Source organism: Crotalus tigris, unplaced genomic scaffold (assembly GCF_016545835.1).
Source record: "Crotalus tigris isolate CLP2741 ecotype Arizona unplaced genomic scaffold, ASM1654583v1 scf7180000019068.10715455, whole genome shotgun sequence".
In the NCBI taxonomy this organism is placed as follows: Eukaryota; Metazoa; Chordata; class Lepidosauria; order Squamata; family Viperidae; genus Crotalus; species Crotalus tigris.
Genome location: NW_024097358.1, coordinates 1,137,137 through 1,164,053, shown reverse-complemented (window position 1 = coordinate 1,164,053; position 26,917 = coordinate 1,137,137). Strand labels below are relative to the sequence as shown.

Here is a 26,917-nt window from a genome sequence, read left to right as displayed (position 1 = left end):
CCCCCCCCCAAAGTGACATAGCTGTCTCCTATAGAAATTACACACCAATCTCCCAACCAGCTTCTGTGAGCCGATGGAATTTCCAACATCCCTCATGTTTGTGCTGATATGGAAAATCAGTTGTCGCAACCCATCCAGGCCTTCCAGGGTTTTGCACGAGAGCTCACTGTGAAAAGAAATGGCAAGAGAAAAATCACATGTAACCTCTGTTGTTATCTGCGATAGTAATAGCAATAGCCCTTAGACTTATATACCGCTTCACAGTGCTTTACAGCCCACTCTAAGTGGTTTACAGAGTCAGCATTTTGCCCCCAACAATCTGGGTCCTCATTTTTACCGACCTTGGAAGGATGGAAGGCTGAGTCAACCTTGAACCAGTCAGGATCAAACTCCTGGCAACGTGAGCAGAGTTAGCCTGCCATACTGCATTCTAACCATTGCGCCATCACAACTCTTAGTGACACATCTGATTTCATAATCTAGCCCTAGATTCCCTGTTGGTATTACACCCATGGATGAATCAGGTCTGACCATGCTTAGGTTTTTGAGATAAGCCAAGATCAACTCAGCATTCCTTGTTACATGTGCTCCTTAACCAATGGCTGAAAATAGAAGAGAAAATATTTTGCAATATTTGTCCCTTATTATTAGCAAAATTGGTCTTCTACATTTAAAGTCCAGCCTTTTTTTAACAATGCTCCACTGTCTTGGGCTCATGGAAATGCAATTAATAAGCAGATCAGGAACTCAGAAGTCATGTGTCACAAAGAAGCCAAACAAGAAGCTATTGTTGACCTCTAATTCTTTCTCTATTGGAAAAAAAATAAAATCTCATTCAAACGTCATGCTAAGCTTGACTAACCAACCCATAAATGGCTCATTACCAACACATTTTTGTGGGCAGCAGCTGTGTCACCCTGGAAGCTTAAACATGAGGTGGTAATGCTATCTTGTGCTCTGTTTGTGGCGCATGTTGAATTGAGCTGTGAAATTAAAATGTTAGGGCTAGGCTTTGCTTTGTGGAAAAGAATGTGACCAGCTCTCTGGAGTACAATTTTGTGAGGCAACCACAGGGCTTAAGACCTAATCTCAGACATTTAAAGACATATCTTACTGTTTGAGAACTGCTTTGATTGTATCACCCTCCCCTTGGTCTTCCCTTAAAAAAAAACAGTGGTCACTTCCTCGGTACTTCTGGACACTATAATCTACCATCTTTCAGGAAAGATGTTTCATAACAGTACAGGTGGTCCTCAACTTATAACAGTTCATTTAGTGACCATTCAAAGTTACAAGGGCATTCAAAAAGTGACTTATGACCATTTTCCATGCTTACGACTATTGCATGATCAAAATTCAGACAATTCAGACACTTGGCAACTGGCTCGTATTTACGACGGGTGCAGTGTCCCGTGGTCATGTGATCTCCCTTTGTGACCTTCTGACAAGCAAAGTCAATGGAGAAGCCAGATTCACTTAACCGTGTTACTAACTTAAGAACTGCAGCAATTCGCTTCACCGTGGTAGGAAAAATTGTAAAATGAGGTAAAATTCACTTAGCAACAGAAATTTGGGGAGGCTTAGTTGTAATCTTAAGTGAAGGACTACCTGCACATGTCCTGCAGCAAAACCCCTCAATTTGCTCAGAGTTAGACCCATGACACCACTCTTCCTTAGTCGTACTTGAGTAGTTGAAAAGCAAGCAGCTGGAAGTAAGGCCTTGCTAGTGTGAGTTGCTGTTGCACCCGCATCCAACTTACTGCAAATGCTTCATTGTGATGTCTGGAAAACCAGTGGCTCTTGAACCTGAGGGAGATCGACAGAGAGCCAGGACATAGGCTCTTAAGGTGGCAATCCTTTCGACACGGAATTTTGTTTCAATGAGGTCCAGATGTGTCCCTACCACCAGCACAACTGAATTTGGAGCCTTGGCCTGGAAAGAGAGAGTGGCATTAAGCTATGGATCATTTAAGCCACAGTTGGTTGGAAGAGTCAGAACAAAGCAGATTTGTTCTTGCAGGTAAATGAAGTGATTGTTTTCCACTTGACCAATGACTGCTTCATACGAAGAACAGTTGCAGGAATTGGGTATATCTAGTCTAACGAAAAGAAGGACTAGGGGTGACATGATAGCAGTCTTCCAGTATTTGAGGGGCTGCCACAAAGAAGAAGGGGTCAACCTATTGTCCAAAGCGCCTGAAGGTAGGACAAGAAGCAATGAATGGAAACTAACCAAGGAGAGAAGCAACCCAGAACTAAGGAGAAATTTCCGGACAGGGAGAGCAATGAACCAGTGGAACAGCTTGCCTCCAGAAGTCGTGGGTGATCCATCATTGGAGGCTTTTAAGAAGAGACTGGACAGCTATTTGTCTGAAATGTTATAGGGTTTCCTGCTTAAGCAGGGGGTTGGACTAGAAGACCTCCAAAATCCCTTCCAACTGTGATGATGTTCTGTGTTCTATGCTGGCATCACTCTGGAAGTCTTAGGTAAGGCAGACAAACAAACCAAAGGTAAACTAGGAAATACACATGTCTATAACTGCCATCATTTGCTTATCACCCAATGGCATAGCAATTCCAGTTTTATCATGTATAGGACAGGACATTGTGCTTTATGGTGAGGCAGATACTCGTATCCCATTAAAAGGATTTTTTTTTAAAAAAAGATTCTACTGCATATCCTATTAGTTTTTCTGCCTGTATCATGACAGAAAATGATTTTATTCCTTAACAACAAAACATATTGGACCTTTACCCTGAGGAATTATGGGAACTGAAATTTAACATATCTGGAGGATAATAGAGAGGGAAGCTTAAACTAAATGTTCATAAATGTCTTTTTGGAGTAAACATTAGGAACTGACAAAATACATAGAGATGAAGGATGACAGTTGGGTGATAGTTGAGGTAAAGATGTCAACCCTGAAGAATTTTAACGTGAAACGAAAAATAGCTTTTTGCCAAACTTGTACTTCCACAGGGACTTAAACCTTTTGCAAGCCAGCCTACGGCTTTGCTCCTACCTCAATACTGAGTAGCCAGAACTGAAGATTCGCCACAGCTTCTTCTCCCAGTGCCAAGTTCCAGATGACAATGTACAATGCCTTATCTGTGAAGAAGCATTGGTTGACTGTTGACATGCTGGCGGGGCCTCCAATATCCCAGACGTTAAACTCAACAGCGTCAACCTAATTGGACAAAGAGCTACATTGAAGGGAACGAATACCCCTTGATAGCAGTTAAACTAAATGAGAGAGAGAGAGAGAGAGAATGGTGAATGCATAATGAGTTTGCACCCTCCAATATCCTCATAGCGTACGGCACCTAGGCGTCAATGGGCGTCAATGTTCACTCTGAAGAAAGAGGGCTTGTCAAGGGGGAATGACCCCTTCCACACAGGAAATGTAACTTAATTGCTTGCTTTTAAGGCAGCCACACATTCCCAGAGTTATAATTTGGAGTGGAAGCCAACTCTGACAGAGAAGAGCCACCACAGTTTTATTCTATATGAATCCAACCAGTTAATCTGCTGCTAAATTTTGCAAAACAGTCAACGAAACAGAATAAAGGCTTCTAATTATGAGATCTAATTATTGAAACGTATAAGGTCTAGGTGTGAAGGGTGCCATACGGAAAGCAAAGGGCGGAGGCGAAGAGTACTATTTTGAAATACACCGGGATTGTTTCTGTAGTCACTAACCTCCAAAGTCTTCTACATCTTTGACCATTTTATTCAGATTCTGAATAAATATAATTATTTAGATCATTAATTCTGGAATTCTATGACATGTTCACTTTTTAGTGAAGACATTGCATCTAAAGGCCCAATTTGGAAGCATTTCCAGATGGATTCAAATAATGGGGTGGAGGTTGTTGTTCTTTTTTTGAGGTGCTATTTGAAATTTCTGAAGGTGACTTTCAGAAAAATGTCCATTTTTCTTATCTTCCATGTTCGTTATACTTTTGTTATGGAAAGTGAATTGAATTCCAGCTGGAATCTTTGTAGAGGTATCAAATTTGGCATGCCCTGCCCTTCAAAGCTTCTTATGGAAAGTTGAAAGTTTCTCTTTTTCTATTTACCTTGGATTTGAATCCAGCAGGTCTCTGGAGTTCCCATCTTGTGGTCCAGATGGTGGCATTGTCAGGCATTGAAAGAGAAGGTTTCCCCGTCTGCAGGATCTCAACCAAGGTGGATTTTCCCTGTCGTGGAGGACCTACCACCACCATTTTCATCACATTACTTTTTTCTGCTTTGCGTAGCTGGGCACGTAAATAGGCTAAAATGGTCTTGGGTCCTGCAGGTAGAAGGTATAGAGAAATCATTGGTAGATGATACAGGTAAAGGCTCATCTCCGTTTCTTAGCCAATTATTGGAAGACACTTCTGTGGACATGTGGCCAGCATGACTATACGCTGAGGCATATGGAACGCTGTTACCTTCCCACTGAAGTGGTACCTATTTATCTACTCACATTTGCATGCTTTCAAACTGCTAAGCAGGAATGGTAGATGATAGCTAGTCAAAAAAAATAGACAAAACCTATTTTGTGTAGGGTGAGCAACCTCCAGTCATCTTGGTGGTGCTTGAAGTAAGTTTTAAAGCTCTTTAGAAGCAACCTGGGCCCTGAACGAGAGAGGTCTGGGTCTGGGTGTCATTCTCTCTCATCTGCTCCTTGGAAATGTGGGAATATAGGATGACTAAAGAAAAAAAATTCAAAACGAATCGATACTTTAAAAAAAAAATCTTGGATTCCCCAGATTTAAGGGCTGAATACAGAAGTTATATATTGCAAAAATAAACCAATCATTGGACATCACCAATTTTTCAAGGTAGCAATAATAGGCCTATTCACAAGGAGTAAACACCAGAAGCCTGATTTTATGTAAGCCAAGGATCCTTAATTTCCAGTTATGGTTTGTTGTCTTGAATGCTGCAGAACTGCCAGTAAATTAAGTTGCAACAGAAATAACCATTCTGAAAAATATAACCTTGGGCCAGGAAGTGTCAACACTGACATCTCTCGGTTGCGGGTGTCACAAACGATGACTTTCTGCAAAATAATAAATGTTGCCTGTCATTTCTACAGCCCTTACTCAGAAACGGACGGGGGGGGGGGAAATGAAATCCATTCAATGGCTGTACTGTGAGTTGCTGTTTGAGGGAGAAGGTGGCTTGCAAAGGAACTGATCAAACCGAATTTGAATCGTATGGAAAATATGAGGTCTGCAATTCTGTTTCATAACAACAACGGCCTGGACAGAGGCCACTCCATGTTGCCCACCATTCAATAATAAATAAAATTAGGCATGGTTTGGATTCTCTCCCCGTTCGAGCAGCTGAGATTAATCAGTTACAGAAAGGAAAGAACCTCACCCTCTTTTCTGATCTCCGTTGGAATATTGCCAATGTTTAGATCCTCAATATCCAGCTGCCAAAGATTAACCAGTTGTCCAAGTTCAGTAGGAAGCTCTTGAATGCCTGGGTTACTATGTAGAAAAAGACACACACTCATCAACCAATCCACAGCCTTGCCAGTGCCGACACTGAAGTGCAAGTTGGCATCAAGTCTAGCCTTCAAATGAATATTTGGAAGTATAACAGGAAACTGTTAGCTTAGACAAAAGCATCGTGGAATTTCAATGGAAATTTCAAGATCAAGAGCACTCAATCAAGGGCACTGAAAGTGCCAAGTTCATCAAAGGAAACCTCCAGAGTTTCAGCAGCTAATGAATTAATTATTCTCTTGAATTAATAAATTAAATATTCTCCACAACTGGAAGAACTCAACTCACTTTCCTAAGTAGAGTTCTGACAGTCCTTTCAGGAGACAGACAGACTGAGGGACGGAATCTAGTTGGTTGTCATTCAGATAGAGGACCTCCAGCACATCCGCCAGGAATTCAGGGAACTGTAGGGTATATTCTGGAGAAAGAAAAAAGTAAGACAAATATAAGTTAGACAAGAGAAGATACAGAACATGCACAGACTGCAAGCTGGCAATCAGCTTTGATTGGATAAAAACCCCAGCTCCAGATCCTGTTTGCCTGCTGTCAATCACCGGTCACAAGAAAGGAACAGGAGAACAATCTGTTATTTATTAATATTTAAATATTCATTTGGCCCTTTTTTCCTACAGCAGAGTTGCTCTTGACCACAAGGTGACAGAGGACCAACTCATGATGAAAAAGGGATGGAGATCAAAAAGGGATTTTAATACATACTGTAAACACAAGAAAATCCTTTCCAACGCTCCAACCTTATGGAGGAAAATAGCATTTTAAGAGAATAAACTAGAAGAAAGCCAAAGAAAAATACCTTGAAAATTGTCAGGTGCTACCAATTTGGGTACCAAATGGATAAATGGGCTCAGAAGAGTGCAAATTAATAAAAGGAGTCCAAGTGGATGTCTACCCCTACAAAGAATATAGGTTTTAAAAAAAAAAGATTGACATAAGAGCAGTGGTGGCACAGTGGTTAGAATGCAGTATTGCAGGCTTATTCTGCCCAGTGCCAGGAGTTCGATCCTGACCAGCTTAAGGTTGACTCAGCCTTCCATCCTTCTGAGGTTGGTAAAATGAGGTTACAGATTGTTGGGGGCAATATATGCTGTAAACCTCTTAAAGAGGGCTGTTAAGCACTATGAAGCAGTAAATAACTCTAAGTGCTATTGCTATCATCAGAAAGTCTTGTTCACATACAGTATCAACTGGTTTTACAGGTCATTTTATATACCATTTACATATCATTGAAAAGAGACGAAAAGCAAAAAAGGAAACAAGAAAGACCAAAACACCTCCAAAAAATCTCCTCACCAGCAATTAAGGCTCATGTAAACAGAGATTAACACTAACAGTAAACAATAACACAGCAGTAAAAATACCCCAATCAAGGAACTGCCAGCTCAGACAAACAAATAGTAAACAGCAGCCTATTGAAGAACATTCCCACCAAAACTGACAGGGCAAGCATAAACAGAGACCAAGCCCCACTCCCTTCTAGCACTGATGATATTATCTAGTTGGGTAATGAAACATCTGCAAGAAAACAGCCAAGTTCAGAGAGCACCAAGGACCCATAGCTCTCCTCCTTCTCCTCCTCCTCCTCCTCCTCCTCCTCTTCCTCCTCCTCCTCTCCCTTCATTCTGCAAACCTCATTCCTTTCTAGTACTGATGTTATTACCTAGTTGGGTAATGAAATGTCTGCAAGAAAACAGCCAAGCTCAGAGAGTACCAAGGATTCCACAGTCTTCCTCCTCCTCCTCCTCCCATCTTCCACCTCCTCCTCCTCCTCCCTTCCAGCACTGATGACGTTCCCTAGTTGGGTCATGAGACGTCTGCAAGGAAACCACCCAGTTCAGAGAGTACCAGGGACCCCACAGTCCTTCCTCCTCCTCCTCCTCCTCCTCCTCCTCCTCCTCCTCCTCCTCCTCCTCCTCCTCCTCCTGTCCCTTCTAGCACTGATAATGTTCCCTAGTTGGGTCATGAGACGTCTGCAAGGAAACCACCCAGTTCAGAGAGTACCAGGGACCCCACAGTCCTTCCTCCTCCTCCTCCTCCTCCTCCTCTCCCTTCTAGCACTGATAATGTTCCCTAGTTGGGTCATGAGATGTCTGCAAGGAAACCACCCAGTTCAGAGAGCACCAGGGACCCTCACAGTCCTTCCTTCTCCTCCTCCTCCTCCTCCTCCTCCTCCTCTCCCTTCGTTCTGCAAACCTCATTCCTTTCTAGTACTGATGTTATTACCTAGTTGGGTAACGAAATATCTGCAAGGAAACAACCAAGCTCAGAGAGCACCAAGGATTCCACAGGCCTCTTTAAAAACAAGTACTTGATGTCAGCTAGAAAGCACAATCAAAGAAGCAGCCATCAAGGGTCTTGAAGACTACTTGAGTGTCCTACCACTCAGTTCTTCAACCTGCGCATCTGTCCGTCTGTCTCTCTAAGACACCCATACACTTACCTATCTCGCTGCCGATGCAAGTTCTGTTCCTTGTAGTGAATAATGGCATCCATTTCGTTTTGGCCCCTTCCTCAGTTCTGCAGGCAAATGTAAACAAAGACCAATGAAACAGGAAGGTTTCTTCTGTGGCGTAGCGTAAAAGAAACTCCCTAAAACTCACTTTCCAAGCTGATTCTTGGACAGATCCAAAGATTTCAACAATCTGCAAGACCATTTCTCTGGAGAAGGCAGCATGACGATCTGGTTTCCAGACAGTTTCAGGGAGACTACAGCCTGAAAGGGAAAATGGATAATGATGGGTTTTGCAAAGACCTCCCAAGAAAGGGGACTGTTCAAAATCTGCAAGATGGTGGGGGGGGGGGAACGGCATTACAATTTTGCAGAATTTGATATACATAGATAGTCCTAAACTTATGACTACAATTGAGGCGCTGCCATAAAGAAGAGGGGGTCATGTTATTCACCAGAGCACCAGAGGGCAGGACAACAAACAATGGTTGGAAACTGACCAAAGAAAAGCAACCTGGAATTAAGGAGAAATTTCCTAACAGTGAGGACAATTAACCAGTGGAACAGCTCGCCTCCAGAAATCATGGGCGCTCCATCACTGGAGATTTTTAAGAAGAGACTGGACAGTCACTTGTCTGAAGTGGTATAGGTTCTCCTGCTTGAGTAGGGGGCTGGACTATAAGACCTCCAAGGTCCCTTCCAGCTCTATTCTATTCTAAATTAAGCAATGCTACAAATGTATTTTTTTTAAATACAGATGTCTTTATACTGCACTAATACAGCCATAGTGTGAAATGGCCCAGAGAACGGAAAAAGTAACAGAGGAGCACCGCCTAGTGTTCAAATGATTCAGATTACAAATATTTCACTTTCCAGGAAGGAAAGGCAATTTTCATAAGCTGAAGTCACACCTACAGTATGTATGATAGGAAATATACAGTATGTACTTTTGAAATCCATGTGAAGACTCAGGGGTCTAAGGCCAGTTTATCCAGGCAATAAATGTCAGTCTCTTTAAATTTGTTTATGTATTCTAAATAAAGTATGAGTACATGTTTGTAAGGAGTGTGAAATGGTGTATGTGTCAATTAGGATGTATTTATAAAAAATTGCTTTTAAAATGTATTTGCTGACCATCTCGTAGCTGACAACTCTGGGCAGACTGAGGATGTATCTTCTCAGTCATGAAATTAAATTAAATTAAATGGACCTCAAAATTCAAGAAGCAGCATGATTAGCAGAATAACAAAGCTGGAAGGGACCTTAGAGGTCTTCAAGTCCAACCCCCTGCTCAAGCAGGAGACCCTATACCATTCCACACAGTCTCTTCTTAAAATCCTCCAGTGATGGAGCACCCACAACTTCTGAAGGCAAGCCATTCCACTGGTTAACTGTCCTCACTGTTAGGAAGTTTCTCCTTAATTCCAGGTTGCTTCTCTCCTTAACTAGTCAACTTTGATTAGGGTTGACTTTGCCTCTTCCTTTTCCAGATAAGATTATTTTTTTTACAAGTTAATTGTTAATTCCACATTTAATTAATGGCAGAGCAGCTCATGAAGTTACTTTGTCTGAAGAAGTGCTAGTATACCAAGAAGCTGCCAGCTATATTCAAAGTCCATCCTCCCTTCCATGTGGATCTTGTTTCCCCATTTTTTCTCACAATGATCTTGTTAGGAAAGCCAAGCCATGAAAAGCCACGAAAATAAGGAAAGATTTGCTTCTCGGCATTTCCAGCATTTCTCCTACCTTATGGTGCCTTTCGCCAGTACGCTGAGCTTCGAGCAAACTCGATTTTGAGTGTCCCAAAATTGCTTTTTCGAAAGGCAACTGGTCTTTGTTTTTCCTTGAAGACGTTTGGCTTCACATCCAAGAAGCTGCTTCAGTTCTGCCAGAACAGAAGAAGCTTCTTGGATGAGGAGCAAAATGTCTTCAAGGAAAAACAAAGCCCAGTTGCCTTTTGAAAAAGCACTTTTGGGACAACAGTGAATCTCCATAGAATCTCCATAGACATTTAGATTTTGAGTGTCTAATATAGCTAATCCAGGGTTCTCAAGTTGCAAATGACCACAATTAATTTGTATTTTGGAAACATTGGGTGAAGACCCATCTCCCTTGAGAAGTCTGTAATGCTGGGAAATGCAGAAGGAAACAAAAGGAGAGGATGATCAGCAGAAAGGCAGAAAAACTTGATGGTACACGGAAGATCTGAAGGGCCAGGCTGGGGGCTGGAGAACTATGCTGGGATCTATAGGGTTGCTAAGAATTGACTTGATGGTAGATAAATCAATCAAGCAGTTGGCTGCAATATCCCTTCAAGGCACTGTAGTCCCTTCAGATGTTCATCAGATACCCTTGCAGTCCTGAGATTGCAAATAATCCCAATTTATTTTACAGAGTAAAGGAAGTTGTGCCCCAAATGGTAAGAACAATCTTTTCTACTTACTTCAAGCTGGAAGAGACTCTGGGGAAGATCTTTCAGTGAATTGTCGGAAAAATCTACTTCCTTGAGATGGTTTTTCCAAAACACTGCCAAAGTATCAGGTAGGGAGTCCAACATATTTCTAGCTACTTTGCAAGATTTCTGGAAAAAACACAAGGAAAAGTTCATACTTGTCCATCCTCAAAATCTCAGCTTTTTATACAGGTATGGCTCTTAATACATTTGTAAAAATATACCGATATATGAGTTCAAGGGATGGAGATATTTCAGTTCTATCAAAGAATGCCAAGTTTCTCCATTGTACACACACACACACACACACACACACACACACACACACACACACAAACAAACAAACACAAACACACATAAACACACATGTAAACACAAATACAACATTTCTAGTTGTTAGGAAAGGGAACAACAGGTTTGAAAGCATGTACCATTTCTGATGTAACTCTCATTTACACTCACTCATTCAATTAAAGATGTCTCCAACGTGATTCTCAGACATTCTAAAAATGACACATTATAAAATACACTGAGATCGCGTGACTACCATGATAATAATAATAATAAAGTTGGAAGATATCTTAGAGGTCATGTAGTCCAACCCCCTGCTCAGGCAGGAAACCCTATACCATTTCAGACAAACGGCTGTCCAGTCTCTTCTTAAAAACTTCCAGTGTTGGAGCATTCACCGCTTCTGGAGGCAGGTTGTTCCACTGGTTAATTGTTCTACTGTCAGGAAGTTTCTCCTTAGTTCTAGGTTGCTTCTCTCCTTGATCAGTTTCCATCCGTTGCTTCTCGTCCTGCCTTCAGGCACTTTGGAGAATAGCTTGACTCCCTCTTCTTTGTGGCAGCCCCTGAGATACTGGAATGCTGCTATCATGTCCCCCCTCGTCCTTCTCTTTGTTAAACTAGACATACCCAATTCCAGCAACTGTTCCTTAATGTTTTAGCCTCCAGTCCCCTAATCATTTTTATTGCTCTTCTCTGCACTCTTTCTAGACATCTTTTTTACATTGTGGTGACCATGATGATTACCCAGACTCACCAAAGGACAGGCCCATGGTTGAGGAAACACTTTTAAGTTATTGCTAGATCCATTGAGGCTATGCAATGATTTCAAGCAATGCAGAAAGGAAGCAGGCAGCTCCGATAATCTGTTGTCTGAGACATCTAATTCCCGCAATTTTCTTAATCCAATCCAGTTGGTTGCTGGGGGAAAAAAAAAAATCCAAAAAAAAAAAAAAATAGCTCATCAAGAAATATGAGAATCTGTGCTAGTTAGATTTACTCTTGAACCTTTTCTCTTGGGCAATTTAATTTTCACAAAATGACAGTGGCCAAATTCATACACTATGCTAAGCCATTGTGCCTTCTACTTGGATTTTGCACATCAGATATATCCAATCATTGTGATATGTAAAGATGATTTGTAACTTAAGAATATTATATATTTCTGGCTTAGGGCTTTACCAAAGAAATGAAGAAAGGTTGTGTGTGTTGAAGGATGACCGGACAGACACACTGAACTTGTTTCGGGATATGAAAAGAAGGAATATTTAATAACTTCCAGTGATTTCAGAAGATCTAGATTCTGAACACAAAAAAGGCCACCATCAGTTAAAGGCTAGGGAGGTCCAGAAGCAAAAAAAGATGTGTTTCCTTTCCAATCCAAAACAAACTGTTGAATTTTGACGATAACACTCACCATTCTCCTCATCAAATAGTTTTTCCAAATAATTTTTGGCAGCAACAAGTCTTTGGAGTCTAGAAAGGTGCAATAAACCAGAAGGCAGGGTGAGGAATCTGTTGTTAGATATGTCAATCTCGAGTAACCTATTTAAAAGAGAGAGAGAGAGAGAGAGAGAGAGAGAGGGAGGATTTAACGCAAGGAAAGAAAAACTCTTTTTCTACGTTCTTTCATTTATTTATTAATTGGTAGATGGAACTGAGCTCTTGCCAATGTGGTCTTCTCACAATTACTCCCAGGTGCATTTCTGTAAGAATGAGATCCACGTACTTCGTGCAGATGATTCCCTCCGAGGACTTCACATCAAGCAATTGTTTTAATCGGTTGTCAGACAGGTTCAGTTTCTGAAGGTTCATCAGACCCCAAGGGATGATGGATGGAAGAGAGGTCAGGTGATTAGCGGACAGGTCCAGCTCCGTTATTTGGTGGGAAAGGTCGATCAGCCAGTCAAAATCCACCCAAGGCAATCTGAGCCTTGACCAGTTCACAGAAAGACCCTGAAGATAAAGAGATAAGGAGCAGTTAATGTGGATCCTCAACAGCAGGGGGCTGGACTAGAAGACCTCCAAAGTCCCTTCCAGTTCTATTCTATTCTATTCTATTCTATTCTATTCTATTCTATTCTATTCTATTCTATTCTATTCTATTCCATTCCAATTCTAATTCTATTCCATATTTTCTATTCTATACTATTCCATATTTTCAATTCAATTTTATTCTACTCTACTCTACTCTACTCTACTCTACTCTACTCTACTCTACTCTACTCTATTCTATTCTATTCGAATTCTTTTTAACCTCACCCAGTGTGCTGTGATTTCTGCTTCTAATCAGAGGTTGATGCTTAAAGATATATCTCAGAAATGAAATAAAAATGTCAGATAGCTGTCTTTTCTCCCCACCACCACCACCACTAAATTACAATACATAGCTTTTTTAAAAAAAAATTGCTTTGGGTTTGCAAATATTAACCCAGTAACACACAGCTTATTCTCCATCTCTCTCTGTTCACAATACTGGACCATAATGTAATTTTTAAAAATTCAGCTTAGTGTGTTAGATGAAATCAGGTATTACAGTTTCCAAGCTGCAGTGTAACTCCTGCCAAAGTATGAATGTGTGTATTGATTTGATGTGATTTGATTTGATTTTACCTTGCCATCATCAATAGATTCCTGAAGAGTAATAATCAGGAATTAATGATCCACACTGCAGCAAGCACAAATAAATGACTATATAAAAATAACCTCATAGTAAATAAAATATTATGTCATTATAAATATATGTCGTATACCTACTTATGTCAATAATTATAAAGTAGAAAGACAGTAAAGACCAGGAGAAAATAACAAAAAGAAAAAGGAATAAAGTGCAGTCAAGATTCAACGATTCATTTTTATCTGTGTATTTGCGTTTCTGAATTTTACAAACTATTCATTTTTTAAATTAGTTTATAATAGAAAAAAGAAAAGAAAATAATAGGAAAATAAGGGAAGGAGAAGGCAAGGGAAAAGGGGAAAATGACAGAAAAAGCACTGACATCTGACTCCCTTTGATGCAATAGAATAATAACATTAAATTTCAATTTTTTACTTTTACATAATAGTATAACTTATCTAATCAGCAGAATCCAAAGTCAAAGTTTCATTTTTTTCCCACCTCAAGCACAAAGTCCAGAAGTGGTTTCCAAGTAGAAACAAAAGTTATTGTCTTGTTTTCTTTAACCAAAGCAGTCAATTTAGCTATCTTTACTAACGCTATCAGCTTTTGCAGCCGTTCACCCAGTGTGGGAATTCAAGCGTCCTTCCATAACTTTACAAACTATCCATATGTATTAAATGCAATTTTAATAAATAACAATCACAATAGTTAAACTATTTCTCTCTCCCCCCCCCAGCATAACTCACTGGTTTTGCTTGGACATTCCTGGATGAAGGAACTGGTTCAATGAAATATTTGCAAAGAAGGCGTTTGCTCGCCTTGGGACAATCCATTAGGGTGTAGGAACAAAAGAATGAACCATTCTCCAGCAAAAAGGCAGCGACATCATCATGGCCTAGCAAATAAAGATAAGTGCAGACGCTATGTTAAACAATTAAAATTGAGTTTCAACTTCAGGATCTGGACTTCTAAAGAGCAGTCAGGGTTGATCTCGTCTAGGACTGACCGGTTTGATCGCCTTGCAGTCCAGGGGACTCACAGGAGTCTTCTCTAGCACCATTGTTCAAAGGCTTCAATTCTTTGGCGCTCAGCCTTTCTTATGGTCCAACTTTCACAGCCATACATTGTAACTGGGAAAACCATGGCCGTGATTATATATATTTTTGTTGGCAGGGTGATGTCTCTGCTTTTTAATATGCTGTCTAGGTTTGCCATAGCTCTCCTCCCCAGGAGCAAGCGTCTTCTAATCACATCCTATCATTTGTTTTAACAGAAGTGCAATTGATTCATATTTCAGTGCAAAAACTCTGCCTTTCCAGTGAGTCACAGGCCCATAAAGCAGGCTGAGGGGGAGGGAGTCAGGATTTGGGGGGAGTTTTCTCTGGCCTTAATCCTATACCTGAAATGCTAACCCCATGCAAACTCTCATGACCCAATTCCTCTTTTCTCGTGGCCATCTTCCCTGTTGGTAAAAGGGCCCCCGACAGGAAAAATTGTCGCAGAAAGAACAAACAATTGATTGAATTGTATATATTTATTTTCTTCCATTCATTGCTAAAAGGACAACTGTCATACAGGAATACGTCAAGGAGGCAAAGTAAAGTAAAGCAGAGTTTAGGGTTATCTAGAGAAAGTCAGCAAATACCCTTGAAATCGGGCAGGTTGACTCAGCCTTCCCTCCTTCCGGGGTAGGTAAAATGAGGACCCAGATTGTTGGGGGCAATGTAAATATATATATATACATTGCTTACTAGTGTACACCGCTTAGAGAGTGCTTGCACTTAAAGCGGTATAGAAGTCTCATAAATAAATAAACAACCCACACACCTGCCTGCATTGCAGCATAAAGTGGCAACCGAAGGAGGACTGGAAATTCATTCTTTCTCATGGCATAGCTGTCAGGATCGGCTCTGTAGGCCAGCACTAAGAGCTTAACCACCTCTAGATGTCCTTGCTGGCAAGCCACTACCAGCATCCAATTCAGCAGTTGTGAGATGTTTGTGGCACCTTTTGAAACAAACATTCATGGACCCATATTATAACCATCCTTGGCAAAGGCAACGCATGAAGGCTTGCAAGAAAATTAAGCCGAGGGCTACCTGTATGGTAAGACCATGTACAGAAAGTCCTCGACTTACAATGGCAATTGAGCCCAAACTTTCTGTGGCTAAGTGAGACATGTCTTAAGGGAGTTTTTGCCCCGTTTTACAACCTCTCTTGCCACAGTTATTAAGGGAATCACTGCGGTTGCTAATTTAGTCAAACCATTGTGAAGTGAATCTGGCTTCCCCTGCCAAAGGGGATCACGTGACCACCACCACCCCACTGGGACACTGTGACCATCATAAACGTGAGCCGGTTGCCAAGAGTCTGAATTTTGATGCTGTGAACATGGGGAATGCTGCAACGGTCATAACTGTGAAAACTGGTCGTAAGCAGTGGTGGGATTCAGCCGGTTCTCACCACTTCGGCAGAACCGGCAGCTAATTTTTTGTTGACCAGGCCCAGAACGGACTTCTAGAAGTGGCATCCACACACAGAGAACCGGTTGTTCACCTATTTGAATCCCACCACTGGTCGTAAGTCACGTTGTTCAGTGCCGTTGTAACTTTGTTTTCTGTAACGGTCACGAAATGAACGGTTGTTAAATCAAGGACGACCTGACATAAGTAAAAGTGTTATGGAAGGGGAAGGGCTAGAAACTCAACCGACCAAGAAAAGAATCCAGCAATTCTTGCGCTATGTCCTTATGTCCAAAATACGCAGCTATCACCGCTGGGTTGTCCTCGCTGGGTTCAAGGCTTACAGTCACACCTGCCTCCTTTAATAAGTATCTCACTGCCTGCAGGTCCCCATGGGTGGTGGAAAGGCTCAAGAGGTGTGCCTGATTGGAGAAAGGGAAGAACAAACATGAGTAATGTTGAGATCGGAAGTCCTCAAAAACCTTCTTTCATAAAGCTTCAATTGGTTCATCAGCCAGTCAACCTATTCTCCAAAGTGCCTGAAGGCAGGACAAGAAGCAATGGATGGAAACTAATCAAGGAGAGAAGCAACCTAGAACTAAGGAGAAACTTCCTGACAGTGAGAACAATTAACCAATGGAACAACCTGCCTCCAGAAGCGGTGAATGCGCCAACACTGGAAGTTTTTAAGAAGAGACTGGACAGCCATTTGTCCAAAATGGTATAGGGTTTCCTGCCTGAGCATCCTTGGACAGGCCCATTGACCCTTGAGAATTGATGTTGAGTATATTGGGGAACACTGGTTTAGATAGTCTAAAGCCCATTTTTAATCCCATATTCTCCTAGGAGAAACCATAGTTATTATTGTTCTTCATGCTTTCAAACTGTGGTGCTGAAGAAGATTCTTGAGAGTCCCTTGGACTTCCAGGAGATCAAATCAGTCAATCCTAGAAGAAATCAACTCTGTTCTATGAGCAGATATTCCCACTAGGTCTCCCATCATCAATTCTGCCTCCTCTTCCTCATAAGTATTTTGCATACACAATCAAACTTCAAGATTCTACAAAATTGTTCTCTTGACCTCCTCTTCAGACTTTCAGGGGCAGATGTAAATTTCTCCATTATCTCAAGTAAACCCAAAGATGCTTTTTCAGGAGGCAACTGGACTTTCTTGTTTTTTTCTTTGAAGACTCAAGTGTCCCTGATGACACAAACCCTCAAGGACTCTCTAAAAGGAGGCAAATGACCAGCTGTCCGCAAGGAATATAAATCCTTCCATTTCCCCACCATCCGGTCAGAGCAGAAGAAGCTTCTTGGATGAGAAGCGAAACATCTTCAAAGAAAAAAAACAAGAAAACACAGTTGCCTCGCGAAAAAGCACCTTTGGGACAACCTGGATGATCTGGAAGACTGAGAATATCCACAGCCATCTCTCAAGTAAAGATGGTCCAGCTCCTAGGTCCTCACCTTCTCCTCTTGAGAGAGATTCCTCCGGCTGGCCGCTTGGACCAGCTGTAGAGCAGCCTCAAAGTCTCCACTTCGGTACAGACTCTGAATGGTCTCGTCCCCAGAGGTCTGGTCAGGGGAGAAAAACTCTGTTGTGGATTGTTGGCCACCCATGTCCAGCGTTTCTGTACACAAGGGGTAAAAGAGAAAACGGGGTTGTACCATTTAACAGGAACAACAACAACAGAGACAATAAGTAAGAACAAGTAGTCTTTGACTTAGAACCAAAGAGAGAAGCTACCTAGAACTAAGGAGAAATTTCCTGACAGTGAGAACAATTAACTAGTGGAACAACCTGCCTCCAGAAGCGGTGAATGCTCCAACACTGGAAGTTTTTAAGAGACTGGACAGCCATTTGTCTGAAATGGTATAGGGTTTCCTGCCTGAGGAGAGGGTTGGACTAGAAGACCTCCAAGGTCCCTTCCCACTTTATTTGTTATTATTATTCTTAGTTCATTTAGTGACCGTTCAAAGTGAGAAAGGCACTGCCAAAAGTGACTTAGGAGCTTTTTTCACACTTATGATCATTGCACCATCCCCATCTGATCAAAATTCAGACACTCGGTAACTGGCTCATATTTATGATAGTTACCAGCGTCCCGCAGTCATGTGATCACTTTTGTGATGTTCTGCCAAGCAAAGTCACGGGGGAAGCCAGATTCACTTAAGAACTGTATTACCAGCTTATCAATTCATTTAACAATTGTGGCAAGAAAGGTCGTAAGAAATTGGGCCAAGCTCACTCAACAACGGTCTCGCTTAGTAACAGACATGTTGGGCTCAATTGTGATCGTAAGTTAAGGACTTACCTGTAACCAGGAACTAGAGTTTTGCTCAAAGCACTAAAAGTTTATTGCATGCTATCTCTATAGACAGCATATTTTATATCCTGCCGGTGTCACTTTCATTCTGCTTTGAAGCTTAAAAAAATAGGCAATAAAAAAAACCTTAGTCAAACTTAATCAGCATTAATGTGGCAGATGAAAAGAAAGAGTGGAAAGTCCATGCAATGTAAAAATAGGTATATGCTTTTGAAATGAAAGGAGCAAAACAACTTCCTTATATTTCTATTGATGGTACTTTCCATGGGGTGACTCCTAACCAAACCAGGTACTGTGTCAGGCTGTCAAGGCCAGGAAACAAGTGTTTTACAACTGGAAGAGGAGGAAGAGGAGGAGGAGGAGGAGGAGGAGGAATGTAGGGTCCTTGGTGCTGTCTGAGTTTCTGGTTTTCTTGCAGACATTTCATTACCAAACTAGGTAACATCATCACCGCTAGAAGGGAATGGGATTGATTGAATTGTATATATTTATTTTCTTCCATTCATTGCTAAAAGGACAACTGTCATACAGGAATACATCAAGGAGGCAAAGTAAAGTAAAGCAGACTTTAGGGTTATCTAGAGAAAGTGAGCAAATACCCTTGAAATCGGGGCAGCTTCAGCTACCCATCAAATCTTCCTCCTCAATTATTCAAAAGAGAGTTCAAATCTCTGAGACATTCGAGACAGCTTTGGGGGAGTTGCAAAGAACATCAGTCATTTTTGCAGTGTAATTCTCAGGCCATCCAGGGTGCTTGAAGGATGCACAGAAAACGGTAGGAGCTCAGAAATCCAGGCAGGCAAAAACTGAACACGTGAGCTGCAGACCGGCTTCAGCCACCAGCCTGCATTTCATTACCCAAATTAGGTAACTCCCTCAGTGCTAGTCAGTATCCCTGAGGATGTTACCCAGTTTGGGTAATGAAACGTCTGCAAGAAAACAATTGAGCTCAAAGAGCACCAAGGACCCCCTCATTTCAGCCCTGAGCTATAAATATTCTCCTTTATGCATGCTTCTATATGCAGCACCTACCCAAAGTCACACATGCTTTCTTTTGACCCAATGGAGGATGGCAAACAGCATTAAATTACCTGTGATACCCTTGACTTCATGTTCATGCAACCAAATGTGCTGTTTCAGCTTTCTGCTGCCACCAATTGAGAATCCTAGCCAGGATAGAGTCCCATCAGAGGATGCACGTGAAAGATCTCCCATCTCGCATCATCTCCCATCATCCCCCATCATCTCCCATCTCCCATCTCCTCCTCCTCCTCCTCCTCCTCCTCCTCCTCCCCCCCAAACTCATTCCCTTTGTATTGAACAAAGCACTACCAAATGGTTGATGAAAATTAACCACCAAATGGTTGATGAAAATCCGTCTACAGTATTTTTAATTGATAATGAAATCCAACATCTGGAACAAACCGCTGATCTTTACTGCAGCTATAAACTTCTATATACTTCTACCATTGAGGGCTTTTAATGCAACTAATACAAAAATGGAAAACGAAAATAAAACAGAAACCCATGCATCTCTTCTCGTTTTTCCTCTTTTCAATTTTTTTTTTTAAAAAAAGTAAAAGTAAGAAGAAACAGTCCGATGATTAAAAATGAAAGTTGGAATCATCTGGACAGCTCTCTCTCTCTCCCCTCACAGAAATGTCATAACAAGCACAGAAACTATACAGTGAAAACCCCCTCTGGAAACCAACAAATCACGGTGTTAAGATGCAACCTTTAAAACATTTTTGTCCCCTGTAATATTAACCCATTTTTAAAGTCAAAGGCAGGTTTGCCCTGATTTTTCCTCTATTTTCTGCCGTATAAAAAAACTGAGCAGCAATTACATGAATCTAAGCACATGAATGAAACCGAATTCAAGAGCAATTGATGGGATTATATAAACATAAAGCAAATAGGAGTGAAATTAAATCTACTCCAGATGTTAGCAAGCAGAATAAATAAGCAGGTACTTTAAATGTGGTGACCTCCAAGGTCCCTTCCAACATTATTATTATTATTATTATTATTATTATTATTATTATTATTATTATCATCATCATTATTATTATAAATGTTTTATAGATGGCACTTGCCACTAGTAAGATTAACAAAAATGTTTAAAAATATGTTGGATAAATGTTGGAAATGTAATCACAAACCAGGTACTTATTATCATTTATGATGGAGATGTGTCAAAGCAAAGAAATATTGGACAAAAATACATACTTAGCTAGAAAAGATGCTGGGGAAACATGTAGACTTTAAAACTGATTTTTTCTAATAGGTATAATACCAGAAAAGCTTAATAAACAAAGTATATATTTGATTTTGCATGTGACAACAGCAGCAAGAATTGTACTTGCACAATATTGGAAAAATGAAGAAATACCATCGGAGGAAGAAATAATTAAAAAAAATACTAGATTTTGCAGAAATGGAAAGACTTACTTTGAAATTGAAAGAAAAAGAAGAAATAGAATATTTTCAAACTTGGGACTTATTTTACCAATGGTTGGAAAAATGAACTAGGGATTAGGAATTTAATTTGTATTAGTGAATGATATACTCAGACAACAGGTTTGTTGAATGAGCACTGTTGAATTGTATTAAAAATTAATAAAAACTTTTAAAAAGTGGAAGAATGGAAGAATTCAGAAGAATGGAAGAATTTAGGCTACTCGTGTATATTCCCACAATATGTTTATGAAGTTTTTGAGCTGAGTTTCTGTAGTCCATCAACCATCAGCAACTGAAAGAGTTGGGCTGGCACACTGTGATAATCACCCCCCAAATCAAAACATGGTTAACAGCAGTCAAGTTTTGTTGCAAATGCAGCTGCTAGCTCTTAAACTAACTTGGTTGAGTGTGTTTGGTCAACAATCTGTAAGTATGTCCCTTGGGTTGGAGAAGGATGGTGTGATGGAGAAAAACACAGATAGGGAAATCCATGTCCATCTACCCATCCTTGTTCACGCTGGTCCATGTAAGGATTCATCCTGCTTGACCAAGCCCTCCATTGACTAATGGATAAATAGAAATAAATAGGCATGCTGGTTACCTTCTTGCTCCACTCTGGGATTCTCGCCATTTTCTGCAGATTCCTCTCTCCCGACACACCAATACATTCTTGGTGCTTGACAGTCCAAGACATCTAATATCGGAAACATTGTCTGCAAAGCCAGACCAGTGTATCCATCTTCAAAGCACCAGGCTATACATCACAGCTCAGAAGAGAATGGTTCTGTTGAGAGAGAGAGAGAGAGAGAGAGTAATCCAAATTAATTTTCCTTTATTAAACAAATCAATAGAGAACAGTAATAATGATTAAAGTATTTTTTTTTAATGTGAATCTAGCTTACTTCAGGAACATGGGATTTAAATATATTACACTTTCTCTGAAGCGTTTTAGCCCCCTGTTCCTGGAAATCATTTTAGTGTGTTGTATTAACATTAATACATTGTAATGAATTGGTTTTGCTGAATTACTGTATGGGTTTTGTACTCTCTAGCTGCTTAAAGAGTTTTGAGGCTTACTTCCAGCCTCAAATTCAAATATATTACGTCTTCCCTGAAGTATTTTAGCCCCATATTCCTGGAAATCCCATGGAATCTATAAAAAAAATATATATCGAAAGCTAAGAATTATGATGGAGAAAGGAAACAACAGGGCAAATTAGGCTAAACATTCTGATCTATTGCAGAAGAAATTTCAAAAAGCAGAGTTTAAATGGAAAAAAAATAGTTCAGAACATCAAACAACTTCTGTTTAAGCCTCAAGTTAAGAAAGATTGGACCTTATCTAAATCTGCTCTTCAAGCTTAAAAGCTTTGGACCTTTCAGCAAACTTCCAAGAATCTATAGCACTGTTTTGCAAATAACCGATAAAATGCCAAATCTTTGCCACCCCCTTCAAGAGCTCTGCTTTTGCAGTTCCCCTTTCGTTATGCAAATGCCCGCACACTTCATCAAACAACAGAGCAAATGCTTAGAAGCTCAAAGATTATGCAGCTCATGCTTTCCCAAACAGCCTTCCAGACCCTAAACTTCTGCAGGGAAGATGCATCAAATACCAATCTTAAAAAGGACTCAAAGTTATTCCCCGTAAGACCACTACAATATGAGATGTTTGGTAACCAAGATCTTTCTTTTGGCTTTGGGGGACGGGAATGATCTGCAGCACTCAAATTATTTTTCAAGGGCTCCCAAGGAAATTCTAACCACAACAGCTCAACACGGATGGCAGTTTCCTGCCATTTGGAGATCTCTAACGGTCACACACAAAGTGGTCTCGTAAACCTTAAATGAGGTTACTCTGCAGTAGTCAGAATACAAAGAAAATTCTTTAAACTCTCTGCCTTCAATCAATACAAAATGTTCTACAGATGGCATTTAGCACCGGTTTGAACGCAAACCCGGAATATTTTTATTAGGCATAATTAGCCCAAAACTCGAGAAACGACTCCAATACATCATTATACTTATTATAACTGCAGCACGCATTGCATATGCACAGTGTTGGAAAAGGGAGAACATACCAACAAATGCAATGATTGTAGGTAAGATATTTTAGACTGTGCTGAGATGAACAAACTTTCCTTAGAAATAAAAGACAAAGAAACTACAGAATTTTATGAGATACGGGACATGTATTACAACTGGCTAGAATGGCAGAATAAAAATGTATGAGAAGTAATGTAAATAAATGTAAATAAACCTAAGAGCTATATGGCATAGTATTGTTAAGGGAAAAGGGAAAATGTATTGTGTATTATGTTTGTTTGTAAAGAAAAAAAAAGGAAAAATAAAAATAAAAATAAATAAACTCTCTGCCCTCAGTTCAAAGGAGGGAAAACAGAAAAGCTGATCTTACCCACTTTGCACTATATTTCTCCCAACCCATATTATATATGGACCTTGGCCATCAGCCCTGGATTTTGGGAACCAAAATTTTTCACCTCTCATCCAAGAAGCGTCTTCAGTTCAGAAGCTGAAGAACTGAAGAAGGATCTTGAATGAGAAGTGAAACATTTTCAAGAAAAAACAAGAAAGTCCATTTGCCTTTTGAAAAAGCACCTTTGGGACAACCATGACCTAGATGACTGAGTATCTCCACAGACAAAACCTGCTGTTGTTAAACTCCAAGTCTGGGTTAACTAAGGATGTTTAGCACATCAGTGATCATGTGGTTATGGGTTCAGGCTACATTATTACAACAAGGAAAAATAAATGAAAACAGATTTCTCTGTTTATATACAACTGAGTTGTTACTCGTAATCCATACAACAGATTGTATAGAGTAAGCCTGTTTCATCTTCACCATTTTACAAATAAAGGCCAAAGACACAGAGAGAAAACTTTGGGTTCTGGGTTTGGCAAAGACAGTCATTCTGGTTTATTGAATAATTCACTGTCAAAAACAAATTTGGGTTAGCCTGATCTGCATGAAACAATCTGGTAAATTTGGCTCCCTCAGAATGTTCCCTGGATCCCTACATCATTTCAAGGCTATTGATCTGAGTATCCAGCCATAGGTTTAGTCATCTCAGTGACTAATACATAATTCAATTCTGTTCATCATTTTATTCATCACTCATACTCTTTGTTTTTAAAATAATTCACTGTTCTGGTAGTTTATATTTTGATGCCCATTTTATATGCTGCTTTTGTGAATTTTTATGTACTAATGCTGCATTCTGTCACGCCGTGCAAAATAATAAACTTGGTAAATGCAACCTACAGGTGAGATTATGTCCAAGTTTCTTCTTATACATTTCCTAGGTTAGGAGAATGTATAAGGTTTGGTTTGTCAAGGTTACAAAAGGCTGAATTACGATCTCAGCAACTAAGCGGTGTCAAGTTTGAGAAAGCAGTGAGTACACAAACACACACACACACCCCTTGATAAAATATCTACCTGTTCCTTATCTCATTTATATGTTCAGTCATGAATTGAACTATAACTTTAAGATCTGTGACTCAGTCATGGTTCAATCAACAGGTGACAAAGCCTGGAAGTGGGAGACAGAATTTTCAGGCAGGTATTCTATCCTTCTCAAAGTCCAACTGTAGTAGCTCTGATAAAGTAAAGTTAAAGATTTCACTGTCAGATATGTCCGATTCTAGGGCACGGAGCTCATCTGAGTTTCTTGGCCGAGGGAGCCAGTGTTGTCTGAAGATGCTTCCATGGTCCTGTGGCTAGCATGACTACATGCCAAAAGTGCACTGAACACTGTTATCTTCCCACCAAAGTGGTACCTATTAATCTATTCATATTTGCATGTTTTGACACTGGGCTGGCAGGAGCTGGGAGCTCACCCCATCTTGTGGTGCTCAGCTCTCAAACCCAGGCATTAGCTCTCCAGCTGACAAGCTCAGTATCTTTAATCACTGAGCCATTGTGTCCCTTAGCTCTGATAAGGGGTGCCACTTAATGTGATCAGAAGTTAAGGCAGAGTCACAAGAGAACAAAAGTAAATAAACCATAGTTTGTATTCTGAAAGAGATCTTTGTTCCAATTACTCCGGGAAACAAAAAAAATACCTTTATTCTTTGATAACAGCTAAAGATATAATTTGCTTCCAACTTGGCTAGTCTAGATCAAAGTTAGAGGACCAAAAACGTGTAGCGTTTTCTTCTGTTATTACTGGACTGTTCCTTTTTTTAAAGTTCTAACTTGCTTTCCATCAGATCTTTGTTTTTCATCTGATACTCTGTACAAGCTCTACCCTCCCTGGATTGTTTTTGAGTTAAATTGATTTGTTTTTACTTCATGCTCTCTTTGCATTTTTTAAAAAACTGTACTTCTATAAAACTCAGTTCCTCAAAATATGCCAATGCTGGGATCGTCCCTCTTTTTTCTCATTGGTCTGCTCCGTCTTTCCAGTTATGACCTAAATTTTGTCTTAAAGGGATTGGCTCAGAAATGAGTTTACAATTTTATGGGAAGACAAAGTATATCACGGTGCACAAAACACCCTTTCATCACCAGTGTGAAAGCACTGGATGTGTTTATATCAGAGTATTTTTTTTTCTTCTCCTAGCAAGCTATTTTATAGAATTCAGCCAGGATTTCTTGGGAGACTTGTTTGATCTTCAAAATGAGCTGGCTTGGAGAAAGTCAGAAGTAATATTTTCCTGCAATTCAAATTTGCAGGAATTGCAATTTGCAGGAATTGACAAGGAAACAATGGATGGAAACTAAGCAAAGAGAGAAGCAACCTAGAACTAAAGGAGAAATTTCCTAACAGGGAGAACAATTAATCAGTGGAACAGCTTGCCTCCAGAACATGTGCTCCACCACTGGAGGCTTTTAAGAGGATTGGACAGCCATTTTTCTGGAATGGTCTACTATCTCCTGCCTGAGCAGTGGGTTGGACTAGAAGACCTCCAAGATCCCTTCCAACTCTGTTACTCTCCTTCAATTGTTCTGAGCCTATTCTGCAATGCCCAAAACTAGGATAGCTAATAAGATACTTAAAAATGAAGACATTATTTTAAAACAAGATGTTGCAAAGAGGAGGAATGACGATTATTTGCCTTGCAATGGAAATATGTAAACACAATTAGAAAAAACATCAATATTTCAAATTATTTTTGAACATGCAAAAATACAACTTCCTGGACTGTACTATTTTAGAATCAGGTGTGTGATTCAGCTACCCATCCCTGAACCAGCTCCTTATACAAAGAAACACAGCATATCAAAAAGAATCTTGAAATATATTTTACAGTTATAAATCTGCTGGGAAATCCTGAAGCCCTGGAATTTTAAACAAGATTTCTAGAGAACAGGCACTTTTTCTAGGGTTGAGAAGCAGCAAATAAACATGGATTTTGCAAACAATATTTGGAAGGTATTGTTGGGTCTTAATCATACATGGAGCAGGCCTACAGGAATCTATGAGATTTCAAAGCATCATGACTTACTAAAACCCACTCAAACTCATAGTTTACTCAGCAGACCTACTTAAACCATGGTGTTCCAACTGTGATTCAATGAAAGTACACTGCTGGTATGACATAAGGTACTTAGAAAGAAGTATATTTGGGCTACAAAAATCAAGTGAACAACAAGATGGCAGCAAAGAAGTAAAGAAACTGCTGCTTTTTCGAGGTAATTTGAGACTGGATAGCCACTTGTCTGAATGGCATAGGGCAGGGGTCTCCAAGCCCTGGTCTGTGGACTGGTCCTGGGCCGCAGCATGTCAGAAACCGAGCCGCACAAACAAGCGAAGACCCATCCACAGGATGCAGGCAGCACGCAATACCACGCCCCCTCTCTCCACAGACCTGGTCCCTGGTGCCCAAAATGTTGGGGGTTGCTGATATAGGACCTCCAAGGTCCCTTCCAAGTCTGTTACTCTCTATTCTGTGTTCATCAGAGGCGCAAAAAAGTATCCCCGAAGAGATTCTCCATTTTTGAAGCCTTCCCAAAGCTGTTCCCTCCCCAAAGACTGTAACCGTCGTCTTCTTCCTGTCCTATCCCTTTAATATCAATTCAGAATGCAACTCTGCAAGCCTAAAGGTTTCCTTGACCGGGAAATCAAAAAGGAAGCAAAGGCATGCTTTGTCTGCTCCCTTGACAAGCGTGGATATACTGTCAACAGGCAAGTATGCCAGACATCCCAGACAAAAACAGAAGCACGGTCCGCTTTCCCGCAAGCTGCTGCTGGGCGCTTCCAAACAGCTCCGATTTCGCCCCGTGGAACTTTCCAGTTGCAAGAGCGGCCGTCAAGTCAGCACGTTGGAGAGAGGAAGTCTAGGCGAAGGGCTCCTATGTAGGCTAACCTGGCCTTA

At 40.5% G+C, this 26,917-nt stretch overlaps 1 protein-coding gene across 4 annotated transcripts in view; it reads right to left on the bottom strand.

Moving 5' to 3' along the window:
- LRRK1 (leucine rich repeat kinase 1) overlaps positions 1 to 26,917 on the bottom strand; it is a 58,269-nt gene that overhangs the window by 30,181 nt on the left and 1,171 nt on the right. For 2 of the 4 annotated variants that reach the window (XM_039359092.1, XM_039359093.1), the window contains exons 2-19: positions 21,180 to 21,362; positions 19,210 to 19,284; positions 17,259 to 17,422; positions 16,042 to 16,213; positions 15,157 to 15,336; positions 14,076 to 14,224; positions 12,439 to 12,665; positions 12,127 to 12,254; positions 11,467 to 11,630; positions 10,413 to 10,550; positions 8,121 to 8,233; positions 7,961 to 8,037; positions 5,794 to 5,923; positions 5,375 to 5,487; positions 4,081 to 4,295; positions 3,024 to 3,188; positions 1,761 to 1,933; positions 46 to 166 (exon numbers count right to left, since the gene is read on the bottom strand). In XM_039359092.1, the coding sequence (XP_039215026.1) occupies positions 46 to 166; positions 1,761 to 1,933; positions 3,024 to 3,188; positions 4,081 to 4,295; positions 5,375 to 5,487; positions 5,794 to 5,923; positions 7,961 to 8,037; positions 8,121 to 8,233; positions 10,413 to 10,550; positions 11,467 to 11,630; positions 12,127 to 12,254; positions 12,439 to 12,665; positions 14,076 to 14,224; positions 15,157 to 15,336; positions 16,042 to 16,213; positions 17,259 to 17,422; positions 19,210 to 19,284; positions 21,180 to 21,288 (2,613 nt within the window). In that variant the 5' untranslated portion in view covers positions 21,289 to 21,362. The remainder of the gene's footprint in view (positions 1 to 45; positions 167 to 1,760; positions 1,934 to 3,023; positions 3,189 to 4,080; positions 4,296 to 5,374; positions 5,488 to 5,793; positions 5,924 to 7,960; positions 8,038 to 8,120; positions 8,234 to 10,412; positions 10,551 to 11,466; positions 11,631 to 12,126; positions 12,255 to 12,438; positions 12,666 to 14,075; positions 14,225 to 15,156; positions 15,337 to 16,041; positions 16,214 to 17,258; positions 17,423 to 19,209; positions 19,285 to 21,179; positions 21,363 to 26,917) is intronic. The other 2 variants (XM_039359095.1, XM_039359094.1) reach the window with 2 other exon arrangements.